The 26845-nt window shown below is 54.7% G+C and overlaps 2 protein-coding genes across 2 annotated transcripts; both read left to right on the top strand.

Annotated features, from left to right (window-relative positions):
* Positions 1–1100: 1100 nt before the first annotated feature.
* SH3BP1 (SH3 domain binding protein 1) lies at positions 1101–12410 on the top strand. Its single transcript, XM_054631222.2, has 18 exons — positions 1101–2009; positions 3762–3804; positions 5147–5251; positions 5636–5712; positions 5999–6110; positions 6211–6287; positions 6652–6787; positions 7423–7491; positions 7875–7965; positions 8259–8401; positions 8499–8610; positions 8706–8787; positions 9077–9157; positions 9265–9381; positions 9840–9931; positions 10113–10242; positions 10407–10522; positions 10925–12410. The coding sequence occupies exons 1-18, from the start codon at positions 1948–1950 to the stop codon at positions 11257–11259; spliced, it is 1980 nt and encodes a 659-aa protein (XP_054487197.2). The 5' UTR covers positions 1101–1947; the 3' UTR covers positions 11260–12410.
* A 126-nt stretch (positions 12411–12536) lies between these two features.
* Positions 12537–14934, top strand: PDXP (pyridoxal phosphatase). The gene is made up of 2 exons (XM_054631223.2): positions 12537–13158; positions 13401–14934. The coding sequence occupies exons 1-2, from the start codon at positions 12582–12584 to the stop codon at positions 13724–13726; spliced, it is 903 nt and encodes a 300-aa protein (XP_054487198.1). The 5' UTR covers positions 12537–12581; the 3' UTR covers positions 13727–14934.
* Positions 14935–26845: the final 11911 nt, after the last annotated feature.

A 26845-nucleotide genomic window follows, 5' to 3' on the forward strand; every position in this document is an offset into this window, starting at 1 on the left:
TTAGTCCTGTAGTTCATCCCTCAGTCACTCAGGCCCTTGTCACAATGATTTCCCTGCTCCCATGAGCAGGGTTGGTGGAATTCCCCTGGCAGTTCTCAATTCCTTTTTTGAGAGTAGTGACTTCCAGGCTGTGAACTGGGTGCTGCCCACTTCCCTCGTGCCCCATGGAGAGGCAGTGGGCAGGAATGTGTGCCTGACAGTCCACGGAAAGCAGGGCTTGAGCTCACTCCCATGCCTCACATGACTGCAGCTTCACCACTGCTGGTAGCAGCACTTGGAAGCAGCTCCACAAGACCGTTTTATTTCAGGAGTACAAAGGGGGATCTCCTCTGACAAGCAGCAGCCCAGGGCTGGGAGCAGCTCTGATACTGCGTATAAGAATTGGCCCAGCTCCCCCTTGATGCAGCCAGTGAGAATCTGGGGGGCCTTTGCTGCATCTTTGCAGCAGGTGCTTGAAGGTGCCTGTTAGGAGCACCCAGGGCTTGATGGTGGGGGATCAGATGTGCTCTGCCACAGGCTGAGAACAGCCTGGTGTTTTGGGCAGGGAGACAGTGGTGCTCTGTCACCCCATAACCACTTGAAAACAGCTGCCAGCACCACTTTGCTAGACAGTAACTGGAGACCTGATCCTTGCCAAGAAGCACAGCCTAGCAGCCCCCAAATTTTTGCTCCTCTGGCTTCAGGGCACACATGGAGTGGCCCTTCTGCCTTGTTTTCCTTTGCTGCTTGCCTCTTCTGCCCACAAGCTGACCGCTTCTTGTTTTGGCTTGGTTTGCTGCTTCCTTTGCCAGCCATGTAATCCAGCTAACAGCAACCTCTGCCCTCTCTTAGTGCAGGTGAAAAGTCCTATCTGCAGGTAGCCAGAAATAAAATGAGATACACATCTCAGAGAGTCAACACCAAAAGTCATGGTGGTGTGGAGTGGATGTTTTTCGACAAAAAGAGAAAAGAAAAAAAAGAAAAAAAGGATATGAGCTCTGGTGCAGCTCTGCAGAGAGCAGGCAGCAGCTGAGCCTGAGAACCGGGAGTTTGCGGTCCCCGTGCAACTGCGGATGCTGCTGGCCCTGCTCGGAGGAGCTCCTCTGGCGGGGGGAGGGACCTCCCGAAGGCACCAGGCAGCAGCCGCTGGCCGCAGCTTTGCGGTGGCTCCGGAGAGCCTCAGCGACGGCAGGGAGAGAAAGCAGCGAGAGGGGTGCAGGGGTGGCTTTGCTGCTTGTGCCTTGCTGCTTTTGTCACAACAAGGCGGTATGTCGCAGGGCAAGAGGGTGGAGCTGCACCCGTGAGCATGGAGAGGTGCCTGAGCAGTGCTGGCAGAGTTGGGTGGCCAGGTAGGGCAGGGTGTACATCAGTACGAGCTGCACAGGCAGCTGGCACCGCACGGGCTGCCCCGCGGCACAGCTGCTGGTGGGCACGGGAAGGAAGGAAGGGGAACCACCCCAGCTGAGACAGAGCAAGAAACAGCGTGGGCCCTTCACTCGGGCTCGGCAGCAGCATGTGCTTGTCCTGCCTTGTTATGTGTATGCTGTAATAAAATTTCCCCTTTAAGGCTGGGCTGAAGTTATTTTTACTTGTGGGCTGGTGACAGGAGCACAGAACGGAGCAGGAGCTCTGAACTGTTCTTACCTGATCTGTGGCGGAGGGGCGGACGGAGGAGGAAGGAAGCTCAGAAAAGGAGAGGGAGCAAGAGAACGAAGCTCAAGGGAGGGGAAAAGAAAGCAGGCAGGGCATCCCTAGGGAGGGACTAGGGAGGGGACCAGCTGGGGAAACTGAAAAAGAGGGAACGAGGGAGGGAAGAAGAGGAGTAAGGAGGCAGAGGTCCTCTGGGAAAAGCAAAGTGGCTCCGGGGAGAAGAGGGGCTGCAGGCATCCGATGCCTAGCATTACCGAGGGGAGCTGAGCGGGTACAGCCAAGCAGAGCAGCTTTTGTGGTCTCCTCCCGACTCTCAAGATGATGAAAAGACAGTTCAATCGAATGCGCCAGCAGCTATCCCATCCCAATGCCACCACCAGGTAAGGACTTCTCCACCAGCAGTACCGGAGGGAGCGGGATGCGCGTCCTGGCTTGTGCGGGGGCTGGTGGCCTGGGAAAAGGGCAAAGGGGGGGAAACCTTTAGGGTTTAGAGCATCTTCAGCACAAGCTGAGGGGCTCTGTGAAGGCTGCATTGGTGCTGTTCAGCAGTAAATGATCCTCAAGTCCAGCTACCTGTCCCAGGGCCCACATTCCTGCATTCACCAGGAAATGGGACTTTCCCAAGCTTGGCTTCGCCAGGATGTGGGGCAGTGGGGCAATGGGGAGGGACCTTCCAGCCACATGCCCCTGGCTGTGCAATGACCAGGAGCGGGATTGGGCTGGGACCTGCCCTCCCTGCTGAGTCTGGGGTGTCCCACAGGAGCCCAATGCCCTGCATAGCTCTGGCCAGCCCAGCAGCGTGAGCAGCCCAGAATGCCCTTTGAGGAGAGAACCAGGGGGCCTTGGATGGACCTATGGAGGACTTACAGCTCCACACAAAACCCTCTGTCCCTGTTCTACCTCTGCCATTTCCTTCTTTTTCTCTTCGGCTTTCCAAAGCTCTCCCCTTGCAAAACCCAGAACTGAAATTACAGGGCTGGGCCCTCCCTGCCCAGCCCCCTCACTCCCTTTCCTACTGCCACCTCTGTAGGTTCTTAGCACTGGGTGGCTAAGTGGGACCAAGTGTGTCCCCTGAACCATTGAGGTCCTTCAGCCAGCCCAGCAAATCAACCACGAGGAAGCAACTCCTATATGCTGGTGGCCTCTTGCTATCCTTGCATTCCCTGGAAGGGAGCACGATACCCCTTCCCATCCCTCTTCCCTCAAGATTTCATCCATGTCAGATGCATCTCCCTTTTGCTTCATGTCAGGCAGGCAAGCCTCAAGCATGTTGTGAAGTCCAAGAGCAAGCTCTTCACCTGCTGAGGAGCCTCTCCTCTATGGACCATGACCTCACGTGATCTTGCTTGCCTTCAACCAAACCGCCCATGTTTCCTGCAGCTCCACATCCTCATCCCACATTGGTTTTGGCAGGCAGTGAAAAGAGAGAAATGTGAACTGGGGAAAAAGCAGCAGCAGATGGAAATCAAATGGGGCTCCTGGGACATAGCAATGATAGCAGGCTAGGAAGCAAGGCTTCCTCTATAGGAGGCATCAGGGAGGCTTTAGGGTCATGGTGGCTGGTGGGTTTGGAATTTGGTTTTGAGCAGAACCACAAAAAGCTGTGTTTGTGAGGGCATTTCTGGAGGGGTTGGTGTTGGTCTTGGTCCCCAGTTTGATGACAAGGGCACCCTTGCTCCCACACCAGTGGCCCCACTGCTACTGACTACCCAGGCCTGCAAAGACATGTACCAGACTGCAGCATCACTGCCCTGGATTCACCTTCAGGGGAGAGATGGGGCAGTCAGGGGCAGTAAACATCCTGCTCCTGTTGTGGCCCTGCTAAGCACTCTGACTCCAAAAACACAGGTCACACCTGGACTTTTTGACTCAGGTGCACAGACAGGAAACCGTGTCTGATGAGGTGTCCACCAGCCAGCAAAGCTGGCTCCCTTGCCCTGCTCCTGCTGTTCTTGTCCTCCCAGGCTCTTTCTACCCACAGCTTTGTATCTGATGGTCCAGGCTACAGCCTGTGTCTCCTGCTCCCAGGAGCCCAAAGAGAGGCGGGGAGGATGCACAAGGACCTGCCTTCCCAAAGAAGCTGGGTGGAGGTCATCCCCATTCGCTTATGGTTCCTTCTCCTTCCTCTGCAGAGCCCAAGAAGCAACTGAGCTCCTGTCAGAAGATTTGCTGCAGGTGAGGTGTGGGCTGGGCTGGCAGGCGTGTGTCTGCTTGTGCCTGGGTGTGGGAACCTGCCCCGCTCCTGCTGCCATCTGCCCTGCCAGCACATCCAAGTCATGGGGCTGGGACCTGCCCGTGTGCCAGAGGGTGATTTCAGGTCCATGGTGTCAAGGGATTGGCAGGCTCCTGCTACCAGCAAGGGCTTTCCCAGGTGCTCAGAGAGGAATGAATCCTGACCAGGAGTTGTGCTCCCTTTTCACTGGACCAGATGCTCCGGGCTGTGGTAGGATGCTGGGCAGGTGTTGTGGTTTGACACTGCCCAAATGCCATTTACCCACAAAAGTTGCTCACCCATCCTCCCCTGCCACAGCTAGGCAGAGAATAATTTAATGAAGGCTTCATGAGTTAAGGACCAGGAGAAAACACTCCATGGGCAAAACAGGCTCGATTTAGAGGTACAAAGTGAATTTATTGCTAACAAAATCAGAGGAGTATAATGAGAAGTAAAATAAGCCCTTAAAAACACCTTTTCTTCCCCCAACCCTTCCCTCCTTCCCACTGCCAGTGCAGGGGACAGGGCATGGGGGTTTTTGTCAGTTCATCACCCAAGATCTTCTTCCTCTGCTGAGGGAGAGGAGTCCTTCCACTGCTCTGCTGCACCCTGGGGTCCCTCCCATGCGAGACTCAAGTTCTCTGTGAACTTCTCCAGCCTGGCTCCAAATCTCATGAGCAGCAGTCTTCCCAAAACTGCTGCAGCATGGGTCACTCTTCCACGGGGTACAGTCCTCCAAGGACAGGCTGCTCCAGCCTGGTAGCAGGATCCCTCTCTCCAGCGGGTCTCCCATGAATCACAGCCTCCTCCCGCTCCAGTGCCAGCTCCCCCATGGGCTGTGGGTGGATCTCTGCATTCCCCCTGGATGGATGGTCTCACCATGGCCTGCAGAGGAATCTCAGCTCCAGTGCCTGGAGCACCTCCTCCCCTCCTTCTCCACTGGCCTTGGTGTCTCCATGTTGTTTCCCTCACATGTTCTCACCTCCTTCTCTTCTCTGGCTAGGAAAAAAATGTGTCCCCACTTTGTTTTGATTTTATTCTTAAACATGTTTTCACAGAGGCATTACCACTATCTCTAATTGGCCCAGGCTTGGCCAGCAGCATGTCCACCTTCAGAGCCATCAGGGATTGGCTCTGCTGGACTTCTGGCAGCTTCTCACAGAAGCCACCTCCATAGCTCCCCCTGCTACCCAAAACCAGCCCATGCAAAACCAGCACAACAGGCCATCCTCACCCAGAGCAGGGTAGTGGGGAAATGGCCTCGAGGTGCCATTGGCTTCTCCAGTCCCATTTTTCTGCCCGCAGATTGAGCAGAGGATTGAGCCGGCCAAGCGAGCAGCTCACAGTGTGTCCAAGAGGCTCCAAGCCTGCCTGCAGGGACAGTGTGGCTCCGAGATGGACAAGCGAGTGGTGAGAAAAATCTTCCCACCACAGCCTGTGCTCACCCCAGCTCTGTCCCTTGCCAAAAACAGGGATGCCAGGCCCCTGCTTTGCCAGCTTTGCTGAAGGGTGGCCCAAAGCTATGCCAAGCCCAGGTCCCATTGTCAGCAGTAGCCTCCAGCATGTGCCTGGGATGAGTAGAGCAGAGCAACCCCTTCAATCATTGCTAATTTAGGACACTCCTGAGAGACAGTGTCTTTGCATTGAATAACCCTCCAAAGACCTTGCTGTCTATGTTCCTTCCCAAACCCCCATGAACTCTGGCACCCATGGTGCCCTGTGGTGGGGAGCACCACAGTGTGGCCAGGCACAGTGGTGTCACCATTTCTCTCCCAAATCCTTGGCTCTGTGCAGAAGAAGCTGCCCTTGATGGCTCTGTCCATGGCGATGGCTGAGAGCTTCAAGGAACTGGACACAGAGTCCAGCCTTGGGTAAGTACTGGTGGGAGAAAGTGCCAGGGTGACCCCAAAAGATGCCAGATCCTGGCAGTGACACTGTCTTGGCTCAGGGGCTGCCATGGCTCAAACCATGTCCCCAGAGCAAGCACTGGTGTTGCACTGGGAGAAAGGACAGCCAGTCCTTCAGCCTCCAATTGCAGAGAAATTGCAGGCTGGGGGCTGGCTCAGGGTCCCACGTGGGTACAGGGGCAGGGGGGGGATGTTGGGTCAGACAGGGGCATGGCTCCAGCCTGCAGTCATTCATCTCTGTCGCACACAGGAAAGCCCTGGAGATGGGTTGCTGCATACAGAGCTCACTGGCCAAAATTGTGGCTGAGTTTGAGATTGACCTGGAGCACTACGTCCTGCAGCCACTCAACAAGCTCAGTGAGGTAGTCCTGGCTGCTCTACTGGCTCCACTTTCCAATCCTTCCACCACTCCCTCCTGTGTCCCCAGGCCTCCCCCGCTCACTCTGACCCTCTCTCCCCCAGGAGGAGCTCCCCACCATCCTGAAGCGCAAGAAGACCCTCCAGAAGTTGATTTCTGATTGGAACACAATCAAGAGCCGGTATGGGGCACACTGCAGCCCTGGGGCCCAGGGCATACCCAGCACAGCCCCCAGACAGCTTGGGGGAGACAGGAGGATAACTGCCCTGGAGACTCAATTTCCAATAGCTCTTCAGGAGCACCCAGCTAGCTCCTCTGTAGGTGCATCCTGCTCTGGGCGCAGATGCTGATTCCAGCACTAGAGAGAAGGCTGCTAAAGGCAGCAAAGTGCCCTGGTGCTGCTTGGGACACTGAGATCACCTCGTTCCAACTCTTGCCGGGGTAGCCCTTGCCATGCCAGATTTCTCTGAAAGTCCGCACACCAGTTCTGCCCAACAGTCCTGGCACTGAGACCATAAATTCACCTCTTCTTTCCCACCCCAAAGGCTGAATCAAGCTGCCAAGAGTTCCAGTAACAGCACTGGGGCTGGTGCTGGCCCAGGAGCATCTTCTTCTGCCAACAAACTGGAGATCTTGAAGGAAGAAGAGGAGGAGGTGAAGAGGAAGGTGGAGCAGTGTAAGGTGAGAGGGTCACTTGCTCTCCCCCATGGATCAACTCCAGGGTTGCAGACCTGCTCCCCTCCACCAGTCTTGTCCAAGGTGACCCCACGCTGGGATGGACTGCAGCCAGCTAGCATGTCCTGCCCTCTGAAAGCAAATGGGGCCCTCAAGCAGAAACAGGGAGATGGCCCAAGCCCAGGGAAGAAAAAGAGTAAAGGAATTCCAAGTGCAAGCTGTTGCAGAGAGGAGGGTCCAGGGGCTAAATCAGGGAGCATATGGGGTCCCCTCAGGCTGGAAAACAGCTGAACTAGGATCTGTCATGGGTGGCAGGGAAGTTTCACATCAGCTTTCTCCACTTCTGCCCTGTGTCTCTGAAAAGCCCAGCACCTCGTCTTGGCAGAGCTCATGAGCTTACTGGAGCTGAAGGTGCAGAGGCCTCTTGCTCCTGAGCCACTTGTGCCAGGACTTTGATCATGGGGCAGGTTGCTGCCACTACCCAAACACAACTAATGGAAGCAAGGAGAAAGCCCCACTCCCCCCAGAGACCCTGTCTAGACCACTCACTGGCCAGATGAAAGGGCTTCAGGGAGGTGTCTCCTCTTCCTTGGGTGCCAGGGAGGGGATGGAAAATTGCTCTTTTTTGTCTCCCTTCCTAGGATGAGTACATGGCTGACCTCTACCACTTCTCCACCAAAGAGGACATCTATGCCAGCTACTTCATCAAAGTAAGTCTTCTGTCTCACTTCCCCCCTGTGTGTGAACGTCAGCTGCAACATGTCTGAGCCCAGCCTTGCCCCCATCCACACCAAGTGCCCCCAAGCAGGGCAGGGGACAGATCAAGGCATCAGCAGATGGCCTTGCTCCTGCCACTGCAGGTTAATGCCACCACTAGCACCGAGTGCAAACAAGCAGCTTGTCCTGAAGATACCCCTCTCCAATCTGCCCTCTACGCCTCACTACAGACACAGTCCCATGGACCCCAGGGGGGCTCCCCTTCCTGCTCCCTCTTTGCCCTGTCTTCATGTGGGTGCAATGTCCTGGGAATGGGCACCTCTCCAAGAGGGGCTGGTGCCAACTGAATGCTGTTTGCCTGTCCCCTGTCTTGCAGCTATTGGAAATCCAAGCCCAGTACCATCGGCAGTCACTGGAATCTCTGGACTCAGCTCTAGCAGAGCTGAGGGAAAGCCACAGACAGACAGGTACTCTCTGGCTCTCCGTGCAGCCTGGCAAGGGCTGCAGCTGAGCCTGGGGGATACAAGTGTGTCCAGCAAAGCTGGAAAAGGCTAATTTTCCCTCCCTACACCTGCTGCTGCCTACCATGTTGGGCTGGTAGGTTGGGGATGCAGCTTGACACAGGCTGGAGATGCTGCCTGTCCTGCCTCTGCCTGTAGCCAGCCAAGTTCAGCTTGGAGCAGGATGTTGCCATGGCCAAATGCTGGATGGTCCCAGGGATGCCCCACCATCCCTCTTGACATTTTCCTTCCTCTTCCAGAGCCTTCCTTCACAACAGACACCCCAGTAGCAGGGTACTACGGTGTGTCCCTAGAAACACACCTCAAGAGCTTGGGCCGGGAGATTGCACTTCCCATCGAAGCCTGTGTCATGATGCTGTTGGCTTCCAGCATGAAGGAGGAGGTAGGGAGTGCTCCAGACCCCCTCATCACCTTTCTTCCCCCAGATGCACTCCTCCCAAACTCAAAATGCACCTCTTCCCTCTTCATGCCATCCCCAGGGACTCTTCCGGCTGGCAGCAGGTGCCTCGGTGCTGAGGAAGCTGAAGAACAGCTTGGCCAGCGGCTCCAATGCCCTGGAGGAGTTTTACTCAGACCCCCACGCTGTGGCTGGTGAGTGCCAGCAAGGCAGGGTGGGGGAACATGACTGGGCAGTCCCTGCCATCCCTCAGCTGCCATCAGCTCCACTGCTCCCCCTCTCCCCCCAGGTGCACTGAAATCCTACCTGCGGGAGCTGCCCCAGCCTTTGATGACTTTCGAACTCTATGACGAATGGGTCAAAGTGGCCAGGTGGGTCCAGGCACTGGGGTGGAAATCTCTGGAAGGTCTCAAAAAGCCCCCACTCAACCCCTTCCATCCCTCCTGGCACTTGGAGCAGGGGTGCTCTGTCTCACTTGGGGAGATACAGACACAGAGCCTCCGTGCATGCCTGCCTTCACTGCCCAGTAAAGCAGGACATCTCCACCTCCAGGGCTATGGCCTGCACGGGGCAGCCAACACTGCCCTTCCTCCTTGTCCACTGTGTCCCCCTGTGCCACAGGGAAAGGCTGAGCTCTCTGCTCCTCCTTCTCTCTTACAGCCTAAAGGACATTGACAGCCGCCTGCAGAGCCTGCAAGACACCTGCAGCCGCCTGCCCCAGGACAGCTACAATAATCTCAGGTGGTTTGTCAGAAAGGGGCTTCTTCAGCCCCAAGCAATCACCAGGGGTAGCCATTTCCTCCTCAAATCCCTCTCTACTAAACCCCTGCCCTCCTTTCACCCCACAGGTATCTGATCAAGTTTTTAGCCAAGCTGGCTGAACACCAGGAGGTGAATAAAATGACCCCCAGCAACATTGCCATTGTGCTGGGCCCAAACCTGCTGTGGACGCAGAAGAGCACAGGGTAAGCTCTGGTTTGAAGGGGTGGGAGGCAGCTCCCTAGCCCCAGCTGGGGTGCCCCGAAGGCAAATGCCATGGCAAAGGCTGATCCAGCACTTACAGGCTGGTCTAAAGCACTTACACCTCTTCCATCCTCAAGTCCTTTCCCTTGGTCCCATGCTCTCCAGGTTGCATGTCCCCTCACCAAGCACATGTCCTCTTAGCCACTCTGCAAAGTAGCAGAGGAGGGGGCTGAGACCCAAAACACTTGTGACATGGGTGGCTTTCAACACCACTGGTCTCCCACACCAAACCAGGGTTTGGTGTTGGAGAAAAGAAAAGCCCATCATCCATGTTGCCATTGCCCTTGGCTGGGCTGCCTTCCCTTCAGACCCTGACCCCTGTGGAATGAACACAAAAACTCATTTGGGGTTAATACCCCCAAACCCTTTTTCTGATGCCTCCCCCACCCCTGTCTCTCAGAGACCCCATGCAACTGGACTTGGCCTCGGTCTCCTCCATCCAGGTTGTGGTGGAAGCCCTCATCCAGAATGTGGACACTCTCTTCCCTGGAGGTAGGGCCAGGGCATCACTTGGTGGGCCACAGCAGAGAGTGAGAGGGAGTGGAAGGGAAGGGAGCATTTCTCCCTCTCCAGGAGGGGAGAAGCGGGAGGCTGCTCTGGCTCTCTGCTGTGGGGTCATTGCTCTGGGTGGCAAGTGCTTCCTCACAGGATCTCCTCCTTTCTCTTCACCCAGAGATAGACTTCAATGTCTCGGGCATGTTCATGCCGCCCACAAACACCAGACTTTCCAAGTCTGTCCCAGAGGAAGAACCAACTCCTGCGACCCCTCCAGCCAGCACCCCCACCTTTTTGGATGGAGAGGCGTAAGTCTGATGGGAGCTAGAGGCTCTGGCTGTCCCAGCTCTCCCATGTCCTCCCTCCATCCCACCCCACACCAGGGCCATACTCTCACAGGTGGCTGCAAGGTGCCTCACAGCCAGGACCACCATGCCTAACCAAAGCCTGACTTGCCTTGTTCTCTGCACAGCACCTCCAGGGACTCCGAGGCCAGGTCCCAGCCAGCATCCCCAGGACTGCCCAGGCCACCTCCTGAAGCTGCAGAGCCACCAGCTCCAGTGATGACTGACAACACCACCCGCAAAGGTTAGGGTGCCCCACATGCTTGGGAAATTACACCCCCCAATGCCACCTCCTGTGGTTTAGTGATCATCCTGCTGTTCCCCACACAAGTGGGCACTGGGGATGTCCTTGTCACCAAATGAAGGGAAAGGCCTCTGGCCAGGGCAACATGGCCAGGATCCAGCCAAGATGGGACCGTGGGATGGACGATGTCCTCCAGTGTCGGGTTGAACACCTCCAGTAGAGAGGTGTCAAAGCTTTGTGAAGGGAAGAGGGAAAAGCCCCCAGAGAAGCTGGTGTGTGCTTGTGTCTTCAGGACAGGAGCTGGGCAAGGGGAAATTTGTCCGACCAGCTGCCTGCAGCTCCCTGTGCCCTTTGGAGAGCCCCAGTGGCGAGGAGCCCAGCCCACCTCAGCTTTCTTTCCAGGCAAACGCCCAGCGCCGGCCCGGCCCGCAGCGCCCCCGCCGCCCGTGGCGCAGCCCCGGGGCACGGCTCCTGCCCGGGCGGCCAGCCCCAAAGCCCTGCCGCGCCGCACCGCGCCCGGCCGAGCCCCCGCCGTCCCGCCGCCGCTCCCGCCGCAGCCAGCGCCCCGCCACAGCCGAGATGATGCCCCACCAGCCCCCAGGCCTTCCTCTGCTGAGGCTGACACAGCGGCTGCCGGGGACTGTGTGCCAGGAACCACAGAGGACGGGCAGCCACTGCCTGCAGGAGGAAGCCCCCTGGCCACATCGGCCCCAGAAGGACAGCCCACAGAGAACTGAACAGGGTGAGAGGCATGGAGGAATCACAGGTTGGGGAGATGGGATCTGGCACCTCTCTGGGACCCAGCAGATGCTGTGGAAATGCCAGGGTGGCCTGAGGGATAGCATCTCTTGGTCTTCCACCTTGTTCCCTCACACCACCTGGCATGCTTTGCCTGCCTTCTCTCACTCCCCCGTCTCAGTGTCCACCTCCCCACACTACCACATCCCTGCCAGAGCCCAGCCACCAGATCCCTGCCCAGATCCCTGTCCTGATCCCCCACTGCAGGCCTAGACACTGCTTGCAGCTCTTGGACAGCTTGGCCCCACGGGGCCATTCACAAATGCTCAGCCATGATCCCAGCCCCATTTTGCCTTAAAATGCATTGCGCCAGGAACACACATATGGATATATAAAAATATAGATATATAGAGATTTATATATAGATATATAGATATATATTTGGAGTGCATGTTCTGTTAGGCTGAGGGAGCTGGGGTTGTTCAGCCTGTAAAAAAGGAGGCTCAGGGATGCCCTGATCACTCTGTACAGCTCCCTGAAAGGAGGCCGTAGCCACGTGGAGCTCGACCTCTTCTCCCAGGCAACAAGAGCACATAGTCACAATCTGCACCAGGGGAGGTTTAGGTGGGACAGTAGGAGGGAACTTTTCCACAGAAAGTGATTAGACATGGGAATGGGAGGTGCTGGAGTCACCGTCCCTGGGGGTGTTTAAGGAAAGGCTGGATGCGGCACTCAGTGCCACGCTCTAGCTGACATGGTACGGTCTTACGCTGGACTCGATGATGTTAGAAGGCTTTTCCAGCCTAAGTGCCTCTGTTGATATTTTGCCAATCTTTGAGAAGCTGGTGTCAGAGCCGCAGGCCGGTGTGAGCAGGGCACACTTGGCAGTCTGAGGTGCTGGAGGGTGCAGCTCGTGAGCCGCAGCGGGGAGGGCAGGAGGCGGGAGCGCGGCCGGTGCCCGGGGCCGTGGAGACGCGGGCCGGGCCGTAATGGCGGCCGCGCTGCCACAGCCCCGCCGGCCGGCAGGGGGCGCTGCGCGGCTGCGCGGGCACGGCGGGGGGCGCGGGCCGGGCACGGCGGCTCCAGCCAATGGGCAGCGGCCCGGGCCTGTCCCCGCCCCCTCCCTGCCGCGGTCACTTTGGGGGCCGACCCTGGGCCCGGCCCTGCCCCTGGGAGCGTCAGGGCATCCCATTGGTGGCGGTGGGGGGGCTGGGGGGCGGTGATTGGCTGCGCGGCGGGGCGGGCCCCGGCGGGGGGCGGTGATTGGCTGCGCGGCGGGGCGGGGCGGCCGGCGGGCTGCGGCGGCGGCGGCGGCGGCAGCATGGCGAGCTGCCGGCGGCTGAGCGGCGCGGGGCTGCGCGAGGTGCTGGGCCCGGCGCAGGGGCTGCTCTTCGACTGCGACGGCGTCCTGTGGGCGGGCGAGCGCGCCGTGCCCGGCGCCCCCGAGCTGCTGGAGCGGCTGCGGCGCAGCGGCAAGGCCGCCCTTTTCGTCAGCAATAACAGCCGCCGCTCGGTGGCCGAGCTGGAGCGGCGTTTCAGCCGTCTCGGCTTTCGCGGCGTGCGCGCCGAGCACGTCTTCAGCTCCGCGCTCTGCTCCGCGCTCTTCCTCCGCCAGCGCCTCCTCGGCGGCGGCGGGAACGGGAGCGGGGCCGGCCGCGTCTTCGTGCTGGGCGGCGAGGGGCTGCGCGGCGAGGTGCGCGACGCCGGGCTGCGCCTGGCGGGCGAGGGCGAGCCGGCACCCGGCGAGCCGGTGCGCGCCGTCCTGGTGGGCTACGACGACCAGTTCACCTTCGCCAAGCTGGCGCAGGCCTGCGGCTACCTGCGCGACCCGCAGTGCCTGCTGGTAGCCACCGACCCCGACCCCTGGCACCCGCTCAGCGACGGCCAGCGCACCCCCGGTGAGCCCGCGCCCCGTCCCGCGCCGCCCCGGGGGGAAGGGGCTGTGGCGGGGGTGGCCTCGGGTGGGGTTCGCTGTCCCAGGTGAGGGCGAGGCGGTCCCCTGAGCGGCAGGGCGAGCAGGATGCCCTGGCAGTCCCTTGCCAGCTGCCGAAGCAGGGCTGCCAGCATCCCTGTCCTGTGGCGGGGCCCGGGTGCTGAGCTTCCCGCGGCTACTTCTGTTCCTCCTGCTTCCCTCCCGCAGGGACTGGCAGCCTCACAGCCGCAGTGGAAACGGCTTCGGGCCGCAAGGCGCTGGTGGTGGGGAAGCCCAACACGTACATGTTTGATTGCATCGTGGAGCGTTTCGGGGTCGACCCGTCCCGCACCCTCATGGTGGGAGACCGTCTGGAGACAGACATCCTGTTCGGCAAGAACTGCGGCCTGGCCACCATTCTCACCCTGACAGGCGTGTCCCGCCTGGAAGAGGCGCAGGCCTACATGGCCAGCGACAGCGCCGCTGCCAAGGATCTGGTACCCAATTACTATGTGGACAGTATTGCAGACTTGATACCAGGCCTGGATGAGTAACAGTTTGTACATGTGAGGGCAGAGGGGTCAGTTCCCCATCCCAGATCTCCATCTGTTCCCATTTCTCTCTCACTGCCCTATTCCCTCAATTCCCAGTTTCTTCACAGGCCAACATCCTTCTTTGGGGGCAAAATGGGAAGGGGAGTGGCAGGAGGGGACAGGTTTCAAGTTGTCTCCTTTCTGCTGAGAGCTATCCCTGATGGACAGAGTTCTCGTCTCCCTCATTGCCAGCTGCCAGCATTTTTGGGAGAGAGCTGGAGGCCTTGAGGCTGCTGGGGGGGATCAAATCAATGTCTGTGTGGCCTCTCCAGGGGTTAGGGATTAGCTGCTTTAGTGTTATTTTTCCCTTGGATAACCAGTGGCAGCTTTTACTGCTGTCCTTTGACTTGTAACTCTTTAATTTTGAGCAGCTTCCCCCCAGTCCTTGTGGTAACCCCCTCCTTGCCAGGGGATTGGCTGGCACTGTCACCCACCTGGTGTCTGCCAGTGCCAGGGCATGTGGAAGGAGTGTGCCAGATCTCTGGAATCATGAATGAGAGCATCTCTGCCTCCCACAAGTGAAAGAGAGCATTGCCTCATCTCTTCTCTCCCCTGTTCCTTAGAGAAGTTTCCCCCACTACCCCCCTGCCCCGACCCAGTTAATAACTGTGCCAGTGTCCATCTGAAGGACAGAAGAGACCAGTTTGAGGGTTTTTTCCTGTGCCAAACAGACAAGCTGTGACTGCACAGTGGGTCTGCAGTTGTACCTTGTTTTCAAGCACCCTTTCTGAAGGGGCTTTTGAAGGACAGAGGGCTCCTAGACCATGACAACACAGCGCTAGTGAACTGTATGACTCTCCCTGGCTGCCCCTCCTCAGTTGGATTTTGTCATAGTACAGTGAGAGAAAAGTGCTGATGGGGGTCTGTGCTCCAGCTGCCGGTGTGCAGGTGAGATGGTGATGGTGTTGTCACTGCTGTGAATGTGTCACAGTCCTCAAAATCATTCCTTGCTGCTTTGTCTTTCTACGTTTTTTTAATTTCTTGATCTAATTTATCAAACTTATTTATTGTTGAAATATTGTATTATTTGTATAAATTATGCTGACTGGTTGCACCAAGGGGACAGAATGGAGTGCCTTTGGGCATCCCCTTACTGTCCATGTCCCATGTTGATGTTCTTACACTCACTGTGTCTCTGTATATAATAAAGTGTGAGCATAGGCTGGAAATTACCTCTTTTTTTTCACTCATGGTCCCATCAAGATGAAACTGCCCTAGGTATCTTTGAGCCCTCACAGGTGAGGACGTGGCAGGACCTTTCCTCACTCAAGGGGGTGCTGCTGGGTAGACAAGACAGCTGGGTAGTGTCTTTGAGCTGCCCTTTGCTGGATCACTGGTGCCTCAGCACCGGCTGGAGGTGGCTGGTGGGGCTGCGGTGTAGAGTGCAGGGTCCAGCCAGGCCACCTGGAGCAGTGAGCAGTGCAGCCCTTGCCAGCTGTCTTTGCATTTCACAGGGAAGCTTGCTGGGGAACAGTGACCTCTTGTGCTGCACCTGAAGGCTGCCCTCAGCTGGCCAGGTGGGCCCCAATGATCTGTGTGGCCCTTCTGGGCTAGGGGTGAGGTGCCACCTCTGTTACGTGCATAGAGTTTGCAGGGGGCTGAGAACTGCCCAGGCAAGGTTTTGCTGTGATCCTTCATGACTGTGCTATGCTTTAAGTGAAAGGGAGATGGCTGTGACTGTAGCCCTGGGGTGACCTTAACTGGACTAAAGCTTGCCTTGTCCTGGGTTTGTCCATACTCCCAGCCCAGAGGGAGAAAAGGGATTGGGTAAGAACAGTTGGAAGTGACTCAAATGTACTTTGCCTCCATTCCCCATACAGGAACCAATCCTCCCCTTTGTCTGTCAGACCCCTTTAACTGCTGTTGATGGCAACCAGGCATCACATCTCCTGCTGGAGAGATCAGCATTGAGTGCTCAATAACTGCTCTGTGTCAGGTAGTGCACTGTCAGCTCACATGGGAGGACTGGATGCAGCTTATTGTCCCTAGGTGAGTTCCAGGTGCCAAGTGCCTTCTTTGTTTTTTCTGTTCAAAATAACCTAGGAAAGAACCTTCCAAAATAAAAGAACATCCAAAGAGCTTTCTGAAGATTGCCTGTCATCTTAATCAGTCCCCTTTGTATATGCCCATTTCTCTCTTTTGTCTGTCCCATGTCCAATTAGGCCACTAGAGGACTGGTAGTCCCTTAATGAGTACTTGTCCAACACTTGCATCATTAAGTAGAGCAAGATTGAGACCTAATGTGTCTGCTAACTTGGCTTGCCAATCTAGAGATACCCAGAGCCTGGTTTATTTTTCAGAGCTCTCAGTTCTTGTATCAGGCTGAAATTTGAAGCAATGTTGTTGTGACTTTGGGGCCACAGCTGGAAATGCTCAATTATGGCTGCAGATTTTCCAGGCTGAGTTGGTTACATGTGGGTGTACAGAGGAGACTGTGCACAGTGAGAATATTCCCAAGACATGCCCCCTTTTTTCTAGGGTGCTTTGAGGGTGAGTGCTTGCCTGCTCTGTTCTTTCCAGTTCTCCCAGACAGCAGATGGGATGCTGGAGGCTGTAGTCTCCCAGGCTGGCACACTAGAAACAAAACAGGAAATCCAGTAGCTGGTCAGAGAGTCCCAGCCTGTGTTTGGGCCCTCTCCAAAGATACTTTGGAGTTTGTCCTTTGGATTCCAAATGGTGAGCCTGCAGAGTAGGTTTTTTTCATGTGACTGCTGCTGAAAACACAGCTCAGCAAGGGTGATGGCTGATTCCTATCTCTTGTGATCATGTAGCTTCTTTTCATCTGCTGTCTCTCTCCATGAGGGCTTTGCTATGAAGCAGAGGTGGACTTGAAGCAGAAGGGTTTATCTGTCCTTCCCTAGGTTCATCATGTAGGTGAAGACATTAGATAGGGGTGACTTCTGTCTTGTGTACATCAGTGCAGCTGCTCTTGCTCTGAACAGGGATGGAGCAGCACTGTAGGGGTCCATCAGGCCTGCCAGGTGTTGATTTTGTGTGGTTTCGCCCTGCTGCTATTGCTCCTGCATGTAATGGATGTGCATGTGAGCAGATCTTGTTAGGAAACTAGACTGACAGCACTCCTGGGGGTAAAGAGCTCCCTATCCAAGCCTGTCAGACATCCATTCAGCCACTGACAATAAGGGGTCTGTGATCCTCAGGGGGTTCAGGCTTTGGTTCCCTCTGGGATAGGTCTAGTAGGGCTGCAGATAACATCTGCTGTTTAAACTGAAAAAAGCAATGCTTCTTGCCTCAGTCAGCTGATTTCTTCTTGTCTAGTGCAGCTTTTCTTCTTGGGTTGAGTGTTTAGGGAAGCAGTGCAGTTGCCAAGGAGGACAGGGCTGTGAAGTGTAGCACTGTGGCAGCACACAGGAGGGTGGAGCAGATGGGAAGCCCCACTTGGTGTAGCTGGGTAAAGGTATTTATTTTCTCATCCTCAGAAAACTGCATTGCCCTTTCCTGCCGTGCAACAGAGACAACACCCAGACAGGTGGCAGTTGTTCCATTAGACCAGAAACCTCCTATCCTCCATCCATAAGTGCAGTTACTGTGGCAACCACTGGCTGGATGATGTCAGCTGCAACTTGCTGAGCATTGCCTGCTCTGGGCAAGGCTTTATTCCCTTAGTCATCTTCGTGCCCCTTCTCTGGACTCTCCACAATATGTCTCTGACTCTCTTGTACTGGGAGCCCAGAACTGGACCCAGCACTGGACCCCACGTCCTTTTCTGTCGTGCTGCTTTCCAGCTGGGTGGTCCCCAATATTTACTGGTCCCTGGGTTACTGTTTCCCACGTGAAGGACTTTGCACTTCTCCTCATTGAATTTTTTGAGGTTCCTGCCAGCCCATTTTCCCAGCCTATTAAGGTCACTCTGGATGGGACCACAACCCTCTGGTGTGTCAGCTGGTCCTCCCAGTTTTGTGTCACCAGCAAACTTGCTGAGGGGACACTCTGCCCCATCTTACAGTTCATTAATGAAGATGCCAAACAGAATAAATACAACAGTATTGACCCCTGGGGGACACCCCTAATTACAAGCCTACAGCTAGACTTTATGCCACTGATGAGCATTCCTTAGGCCCAGATGTTCACACAGTTCCCTGTCCACTTCATTGTTAGCTCAGCCAGCCCATGCTCCATTATCTTCTCTAGGGGAATATTGTAGGAGGCGGGGCCAAAGGCTTTACTGAAGTCAGGGTGTATGTTCACTGCTTTCCTCTCATTAGGCAAGCCAGCCATTTCATCATGGAAGATTGTCAAGTTGGTCAAGTGACTGACACTTCAGGAAAACAACAAATGGGCCCAAAGATATTGATTGGTGAGTAGATGCCTTTAACATGAGGAACTAGAGATCATCCTGGCTGGGAAGCTCTTAATGTTCAGCCACATGACATGGTAATAGAACTGGGACAATCTGGAAGGTGTTGAGACTGGCAGGACAGAGGAGGTTTTTTTGCATGGGAAAGTGCCTCCAGAGCCAAGAAAGGATCATGATCCTAGGAACTCGCTCGATACTTGCCCAACCTGATGTGAGAGTCCCCCTCTGCCAAGGCAGGCAGCTCTGGCGCCACCCTGTCCCGCAGCAGCTGGAGCACAGAGGAGGAGGAGAAGGTGAGGAGCAGCAGCCTGTTACTGCCTGCCCTGCCAGCATTTACGCTTCCTCAAGCAGCAGTGTGGGTAGAAGTCCCTCCTCTGCAGCACAGCTTCCCTCTCCTCACTCTTTACTCAAGGCATTGTCCCATCCCCACTATAACATGGGTTTTCAGGTTCCCCTTTGCCATCTCTCTATCATTATCCATTTTTTTTCCTTCCTTACTGTTGCCTCATTTGCTCTATGGACTCTGACCCCAGAAAACTCACCAAGCAGCCCAGGAGAATAACATGGCTATGCACATCTAGGAACTGCTGCTCTTGTTGGACTCTGCCTGGGAACTGTGTGTGGATAATGTATTGGAAGTGCCCCTGGCAGACAAGCTGTTTTGGTGTTCCTTATACTCCCTGGGAGATGGTGAACTTGCTGAGGGAAATTGAAAACCCTTAAGGACTGCACCAGCTTTCAGAGTTGTACTGCTCTTTGTAGCTTCAGTATCCCACTGCAGCAAAGCACTGTCAGCTCTGTAAGCCTCCAGCATGGAGACAAGGGAGACGTGATGCCAGAAACATTCCCAGATCACAGGACAGCTTTCTGTGACCATCCAGGTTGTTCTGCCCTGTGATTTAGCCTGCTGGATGTGCAGCTCCAGCAGCTAGCAGTTTCCAGTCTGTATAGGATATTGCTGAGCACTGAGATGCTCTCTTCACACACTGTGGGTGAGAGAAACCTGTCCTTTTAATGGCTGTCCATCAGGTCACTCAAAAGTCCTGTGCCAGCCTTTCTGCCCTTGCTGAACTTCTAGCTTGGTTTCCACAGAAGCTGGACAGAAAGTGGTACCTAGGTAAAATTTATGGCAGGAATTGCTTCTCTACTTGACCTGTTTCAAGCAAGATGAAACAACTCAGGTCTGTGTTTCTGTTTCCTCCAGGTACACTCCACTGCCATACTACAGCTGCCTATGTGCAAGTAAGGTAGTTTATCCCTGCAGCATAGAAGCCAGAGGAAACTGAGTCTTTGTGGGCTGTAGATTAGAGATTTCCTACCTGCTGGAACAACATGATTGTGGCCCTGATTGTGGCCCTGGCAAGGCTTCCTTCATGAAACAGAGGTGTTCCTGACTTGGTGTCCTTCTCTGGCCTAGTGTTTGGAAGCTTTTGATTCCACTGGGTATGGGCAGAGCCAGTCAGTGGCACAGAGCAGTGCCAGTCCCTCTTTGTGCACTTGCCAAGGCTGGGGGTAGACATGTGAAGAATGGCAATATGCCACTGTTGAGCACCTGAGTACAACTAGAGAACCATGTGCCTGCCACAGTCTTGGTTACCTGGAAACTGATAGCTCAGAAGACAGGGTGGCCATACTCCTCCAGGAGAGTGTAGGCTGTGTTTAGGTTGTTTCATGATGCTCACTGCCTTGCAATTCATTACAGTCTCATTAGCTGCCTTCCCACAACAATTTCAGGGCTGAAAGGACCCATGTCATTGGGCAATCCGACACTGTGTTTGACTTCTGTTTGGCCATAAGCAGCTCTGAATGCCCTTGAGCCAATGTTGCTGGAAATCTGCCTGTTGGTTCAGGTTCTTGAGCTGCTTTCTTGTCAGTTATGCCTTATTAAGAATTATTAAGGTATTAAGGATTCTCATAAGAGCTTCCTACAGAAGTAGTCTTCCTCTTGGTCACTGTCACTTGCTGATGACCCAGCAGCAGTAGAACAGTCCTTCTAGAGGAGCATTTCTGATTCTCAGGTCAACCCAGGGATTGGGGTGGCAGGTAGCACCTGGTCCTGGCTGGCACACCCTTTAAGTAGCAGGATCTGAGGCAGACCCCATGGTACTGCTTGCTGCTGCAATTCAAATCTCTGTCACTACTTCTTTGGGTGTGTTACGAGTTTTCCAGGACAGCATGTCCAGCAGTGGGACACAAACAGCATCAGGAAAACCTGTCTGATTCCTGTAGTGACTTAGAAAGAGATACATCTACCTGGAAAAGGAGTACATTAATTACCCTGGGACTTCTTCTGGCAGCAAGCCTGCAAGCTCAGAACATGGAGGCATCCTGTCTAATACCCATAATTCCTCCTTTTTCCTGGCAATGTTCTGCAATGTAGAGGGGTAAGACACCTGCAAAGGATCATCCTTATATGCTCCTTGTCTCTTGAACTTGGATGCTATGCCAGGTGCAATAAGTCAATTAGACAACACTGGTAAGGCATCAGTCTAGGGATCTCACCCTCCCATCCCCTGGACTATTGTTCTTTAGGCTGAAAATAAATCTAGAAGTAGGAGGCTCCTGTATTGTGTTCCCATTATGCTGGCTGGAGTTAATTGACACCAGATTTTTCTTCCATTTCATAAAAATTCCCATGAAATGTTCTCTTTCCTTTTACCTTTCTGTTACCACTTCCAAGGCCTCCACTGCCTGACTGTTCCTTGTATAATGCTGTGAGTTGTGCATCCCTGTCACCATCCAACCCACCAAGACCAGCTGTCACCCTGTCCTGTAGCACACAGCTGGGTGATACCTAGAGGCCTCGGTGTGGGCATGGTAAGAGACAAAAATACAACTGATTAGAAAGAAGTGCAGCTGAAATTGCTCTCCAGCAAGACCTCACTTTCACTGTTGCCTGAGCCTACTGTCTGTCTGTCTTTCTCAGTAGGAGGAAAGGAGTGGGAGGTTCCACATCAGCGTTTCTCCATAGATCTGTAAACCCAACACAAGCTGGTGCTGCAAAAACCACAGTTATTTTCACATCAGTCTGATGCTCAGCAGCAGGAATGCTTTCACGACAAGACAGGAGGCTTGCCAGGCAGGGGTGAACAGCTGAAGGCTGCAGAGCAGAATGGGAAGGTGTGGGGTGTCATCCCAGCTGATATGAACGAGCTCACAAAAATATGGGTTGATAAATGGCAGCTGGTTGGGGAAAGAGTGCGAAATCCTGTCTCTTTGCACAATCAAATCTTGCATTCTTCTTGTTCAACAAGACCCCTTCCCATGAGCTGAAAAGCTGGATTTATACCCACAGACAATTTTGGCTGTACTTCTGGTGTCAGCTTCTTTTACTAGACATTGTTGACACTGCAGGGCCCTAACTACTGCTGGCTCCCTGGGTGCAGGCAGCCCCCTGCAGCTGCAGCTCCCTGCTGCAGAGCTGGTTCTCATCACAGCTCGTTCTTACTTCAGCCCACAGCTCTGCTCGGCAGCGGCTTGGTCACGCAAGCATCTCGCTCAGGAGAGCTTGGCTGCTGGCAAGCACAAGGCTGTGTCCTGGAGAACAAATGGCACACAATGTGGCCAACAGCCCTGCAGTCTGCATCCAAGTCACAGCTCTCTTTTGTGCATGCTTAATCAGCTCCTTCTGTGCCGGGCATTTTCTGTCATACTTCCAGGGGACCATGCCCTCCACCAGTGCTCTATAGTTTAATTGCTAGAGATGTAAGCTTTCCAGTTTGTACATTATCCTCCTTTCAAAAGCTGATTTATGCAGTACTCTTTATCCTCCACTCCTGATGAACACGAGATACCTACCCTGCTTGCTGCTTTACTTGTTGCTCCATCAGCTGCATCACTACAAGAGTTTCATCTATTTTTCAGAACCATAGTACATTGGTTTTGCCTTTCCAAGTCAACATGAAAAAGGATGTAATCCATTCAGGCACTGCTGTAAACCCCTTTAACAGTAGTTTCAGGAACTTAAATCTCTGTGGAAGGAGCAGGATGGGAGAAACATCCATAGCCACTTGCAATCCCTTCTGAGGGGTACAGCAATCTCAAATGCATGTGCAGTGCCCATTTCCAGACTCACATGGAGGGCAGTTATTGATCCAGCAGGTGAGCAGCCAGATTGCACAGAACAGTGCCCCTTCTCCTCTGCAGCTACACAGGGCTGGCCAGGCAAGGTGAAGGAGAGCACCTGGGACTGTGGTTGCAGGATGCTGGAAGCTGCACGAATGCAAACTTGATGATGTAACAGCAGCCTTCACCTTCATCCCAACTCATTCACTGGTGCCCGGCAGGTTTGCCCTTAAGGAGTGATGTTTCAACAGGAGGAGGCCACAGACAGCCAGAGCAGGGCAGCTGCCACACCACTGAGGTTGCCACCACAGCATGCCCAGCTCTCCCAGCCCTGGGAGAGCCAGGGCTGTGGTCACAAGTCCCACAGGCACAGCCAGCAGTGAAGCTGGGCTTGGCACCCTGTGCAATGCAGAGAGGGAGCTCACTGCACTTCCTCAGGCAGAGCTGAAACCTGCCAGCTGGGCAAAGGCTTGCTGGGGAGCTGGGGCCTGTCAGCGCTTGTCCTGGTTGCAGACAGACCAGGACAGGGACTTGGTCCACCTGCAGCCAGGGTGGTGTTGAGATGCCACCAGCAGTGGGAGCCAGGGGAGCCGCCTGTGCAAGGTTGTTGTTTGTGAGAGGTGTGCAGGTGCAGTGCAGGTGGGTGAGAGGCAGGCTTTCATCCAGACACCCAGTTTTCCTGTGATAACAGCCAGCGTGCCAGCACTCTGCAAAACATACAGCTGAAATTGTATTGGTGGGTTATGGAAGGGACCCATGGTAATCCTCCAGGAAGGAGTTGTCTTGAGAAGTCTCAGGATTCCTGTTCTCATCCCAAAACACTGCTTGCTCACGGGCCATCCTTTCTCCCCCTGACCAGGCCAGCTGACTCTCTCTTGTGCTACATGTTTAAGCCTGCATTCCCACCAGCACTGCTGGTGCTGCTGAGATCTGATCCATGGTATGACAGTGCTGGATCATTCTCTTTAGGAGATATCATGCTGTTTCTGGAACCATGCACACACAAACCAGAAGACTGAACAGCATTGCATTAAAAAGAAAAATAGGAAACAAAAGCAGTGCATTTCATGTTTCAGCCTCTTGGAGGGTCCAAAGGGCAAACTGTCTTTAGAAATACTACAGAAAGCTAAAAAATATGTATGAGCCCAGCTGTGAAATGTAATACATTTCTGCTTTCTGGCTTCTCCGGGGATTCACCTCTCCCTGCCCACTGCAGGTACCCATACCCTGGCACAGTTCTGGGGCTCTGCATGGCTGGGCTGAGCCACCCTTGCTTGGGCACTCAGCACAGAGGGAGGCCCTGCAAACATACAGGGGTGTCATTCTACCTTTGACAGACCTGTGCCAGGCCAAAAAAACCCAAAGGACACCAACTTTTCTGAACCATGCCCAGCAAACTAGGTCATCCCATCTCCAGCAGCTCTCACCCCCTGCCTAGAGAGTGCTCGTGGCACATTATTTGCCAAGAGCTTTCCTTTCTCAGAAAGTGTCCAGTGTCCCCATGAGAGCATCACTCAGAGCCAAGTTACCCTCCTGCCTAAAGAGGGATGGTCAGCTCACAGCATGGCCAAGCATATTCCCACTTCTGTATGGGAACAGCAGTGCAGAGCCCAGCATCTCAGTTTCACCCTGAGAGGTAAAACCATCAGTCTCCCAAGTGAGCTAAGATGCACCATGTGCTAGGCACGGCCTAACCTTTCTGCAGTGGGAAAGCAAGCTTCACAAAGGGGAAATGGCAACTTGATGAGGAGCTGGTTAGCATCCAGGGTCAGTCCTTGAGACTGCTCCCCAGGCACCAGGAGCCCACCAGCTTTGGTCAGGCAGCTCTTCCCTCACATTGCATGCTTTCAAGAGATTGAACGCAGCATTTCTGAGGCTGACCTGACCAAACCTCATCAACCCTGTGATTCCTAAGAATGGGTCTGACGGGTTGGGTTTTCTCTGTCAGGGCTGCTCTGAGCAGAGCCAGGGATAAGGAGATGGGAATGCAGCAGCAGCAGAGGCCCTGCATGAACGTCATCTCCTTCCCAGCCCATGAGACACATCACAAGGATGGTTCAGTCTACACAGAGCTTGTAGCAAGGCTCAGCAGTGGGTGTTTTCGCCAGAGAGTTTTCCAGAAAGTGCCAGGTGCTGCCTGTGGTTTCTCTGCTGTGTGTGGGGTCTATGCAGGGCTGGTGGAAGGAAAAGAGTGGATGAAGCAATGGTGAGCTTGAAGGAAGGCCAACTGAGACACCCTGAGAAACAAAGCAAGTAATAAAATCCCAGAGAAAACAGCGCTCCGCACCCAGCCGGGCCCTCTCCTGGAGCTGCCAAAAAGGCATCCTTGGCTCACAGGTAAGCAGTCATAAAATGCAGGGAGAGACTTCCCAGGGAGGGAAGGTTTTACCTGTCGAGCAAGTTCATGGGTACCCTCACCCACCAGCAGGGAGAGCTGAGCATGGCAGGCAGACATCCCACAGCCCTCAGCACTGCAGGAGGAGAGGGGGAACAGAGCCCTCTTTCCTCTGTGGCACCCAAGCAAAGAGACTGGCTGGATCATTCTGAGAGGGGACCAGGCGTGGCTGGGTTGCCAGCTTGGAAACACCGAGTGCCTTGGCTGATTTTGACACGCTGATGGTATTTTTGATCACCCTCCTCAGACCCAAGCCTTCCTGCCTGGAGAAGCAGTTCCCTCTCCTCGTAGGGCTGTCCCTCAGCAGCCCAGCCCCACCAGACCTGATGGGTCCTTCTCCCAACCACTGCTCTCCCTCCACCACTCATCCCTGCTTGCTCATCCCTGCTAGTGGGCACAGGTCCTCATGGACTTGCTCAGCAGGTAAAACATCCCCTGCCCACAAAGCTGAGCTTGCACCCCCAGGGCAGATTAATAAAGCACCACGTGGGGCAAGGCCTTGTTGTGCTCTCTGCTGTTTCTCCTTCCCTTTCCCCCAAATAAACAGAACACCACAAAAAGAGACAAATGCCTTTGTTTTCCAGGGAAGGACTGTCAGAATGGTGTGTGTCCCTGCATCTTGTTAGGGGTTAGATAAGTCCCCAGGAGCCATGGGGAGCTCTGTCACACAGCACAAGTCCTTGCTGACAGTACCATTGTTAAGAAGGGGTGCATTTTGGGAGGGCTGGGGCTTTTGCTCCCTGCTTGTTTCTCTCCAAGAAAGTCACGACTCATGCCTGCTTGCCCAGGGAGACTTCCCTCCCCAGCAGCTCTTATCCTGAACAGACAGCAGATTGGCAGTCACCGAGGGGTGTGGAGGCTGGCCCCCATTTCTGGACCTCTCCACATGCCCCTGGGCTGGCAGGCACTTCATGGGGTGCCAAAACTGAGCTCTAAAGAAGTTGCCTTCTTTTGGGCTGTCCAGCACCAAGTTCACAGAGCTCCAACCAACATCTGCACCCAGCAGTGGCCCTTGGTTTGCTCCTGCCAGCAGCAATCTCCCTCTGCTCCCAGCAGAGCCAGTGAAACAAGTCCAGGATGCTCACCCTGCCTGGTATGGGGGATGCCTTGCCCAGAGCTTGGCTTAGGGCTAGGTCCTGCAAAGGTCCTGTCCCACTTGGGGCAATGTTACACAACAGCAGACTCTGCAGAGATGGAGCTTTCCCTATAAGGTTACCTCCTTATCATGGGCTTGACCTGGGGACTTCTCTCATCTCCCATCTTCCCTTTAAGTGAGAGGAGGTGGATTATATCACAAATTTAACCTGCCTGACTAAATATAGCCAGTGCAGAGTCCAGGAGAACCTCCCTGGTTTTCCCCTGTTTGCTTTGGTGGGAAAATCCCAGGTGTTGCCTGCTTCTGGAGCAAATGCCTGAGGACCTGGAGGCCAGTACCTCTCAGATGTGCATGGTTTTTTAACATAATCCACCCTGTACAGGGAAACTTTTAGAAGGTGCAGTGGCCCTTGGCTTCATGGTGAGCCGGTGAGCCTGCTGTGGGTTGAACAGACAGTGTGGACATGTCTCACAGACTAGCAGCCTATGGGGAAGGGAGGCTATGTCCAAAAACACCTGGCTGGCTGATGGACCCTCCCTTACCTTCCATGCTGGGTGAGAAGAGCAGGCGTCATGCTCACATGAGCAGCACTAGCCACCAAAGCACTGGTGTGTGGATGCTGCAAGGGAAAGTCCATCCCTCTTCCCCCAGGTTCCCACTGTGACAAGGTGAATCAGAAACTGATATTACATCTCATCAACTCCTTGCTCAATCTCTACCAAAACATCTCTCAACCAGCAGCCCATGAGCTAAATATGCTTCATAAAATCCTCAAAACTGTCCCACAGAAAAGCCCCCCACCTCACACATGGTCAGGCAGTTGGCTGGCATGTCAAGATTTACCCCTCCAGCAAAAGGCAGGAGTTTGTCAGTGCTTGGCCTCCATGTCCATCACAACAAGAGCAAGACTACAATCCTGTAGAACAAAGCCATGTTGTTCATTTTGGCAGTAAGTGCATCAACATGCCTCCTGCCCTTCTCACAAGTCACCCACTTCTACTGGAACATGAGCTGGTCCTTGGCCTTCTTCTTGAAAAATGACCCAATCTTTGTCTGGGAAAGGAGCTTCTGCCCAGGAACACAGGGCAGAAGAGAGGGAGAGTGTGTCTGTGCTGCCAGTGCTGGGGGTGTGTGAGCTCGTGCTCCTGACAAAATGACCTGCATTACCCCCCACCAGCTGCTGCTGTGAACCTGCCCAGCTCAGGATCT

Source organism: Agelaius phoeniceus, chromosome 5, assembly GCF_051311805.1.
Source record: "Agelaius phoeniceus isolate bAgePho1 chromosome 5, bAgePho1.hap1, whole genome shotgun sequence".
In the NCBI taxonomy this organism is placed as follows: Eukaryota; Metazoa; Chordata; class Aves; order Passeriformes; family Icteridae; genus Agelaius; species Agelaius phoeniceus.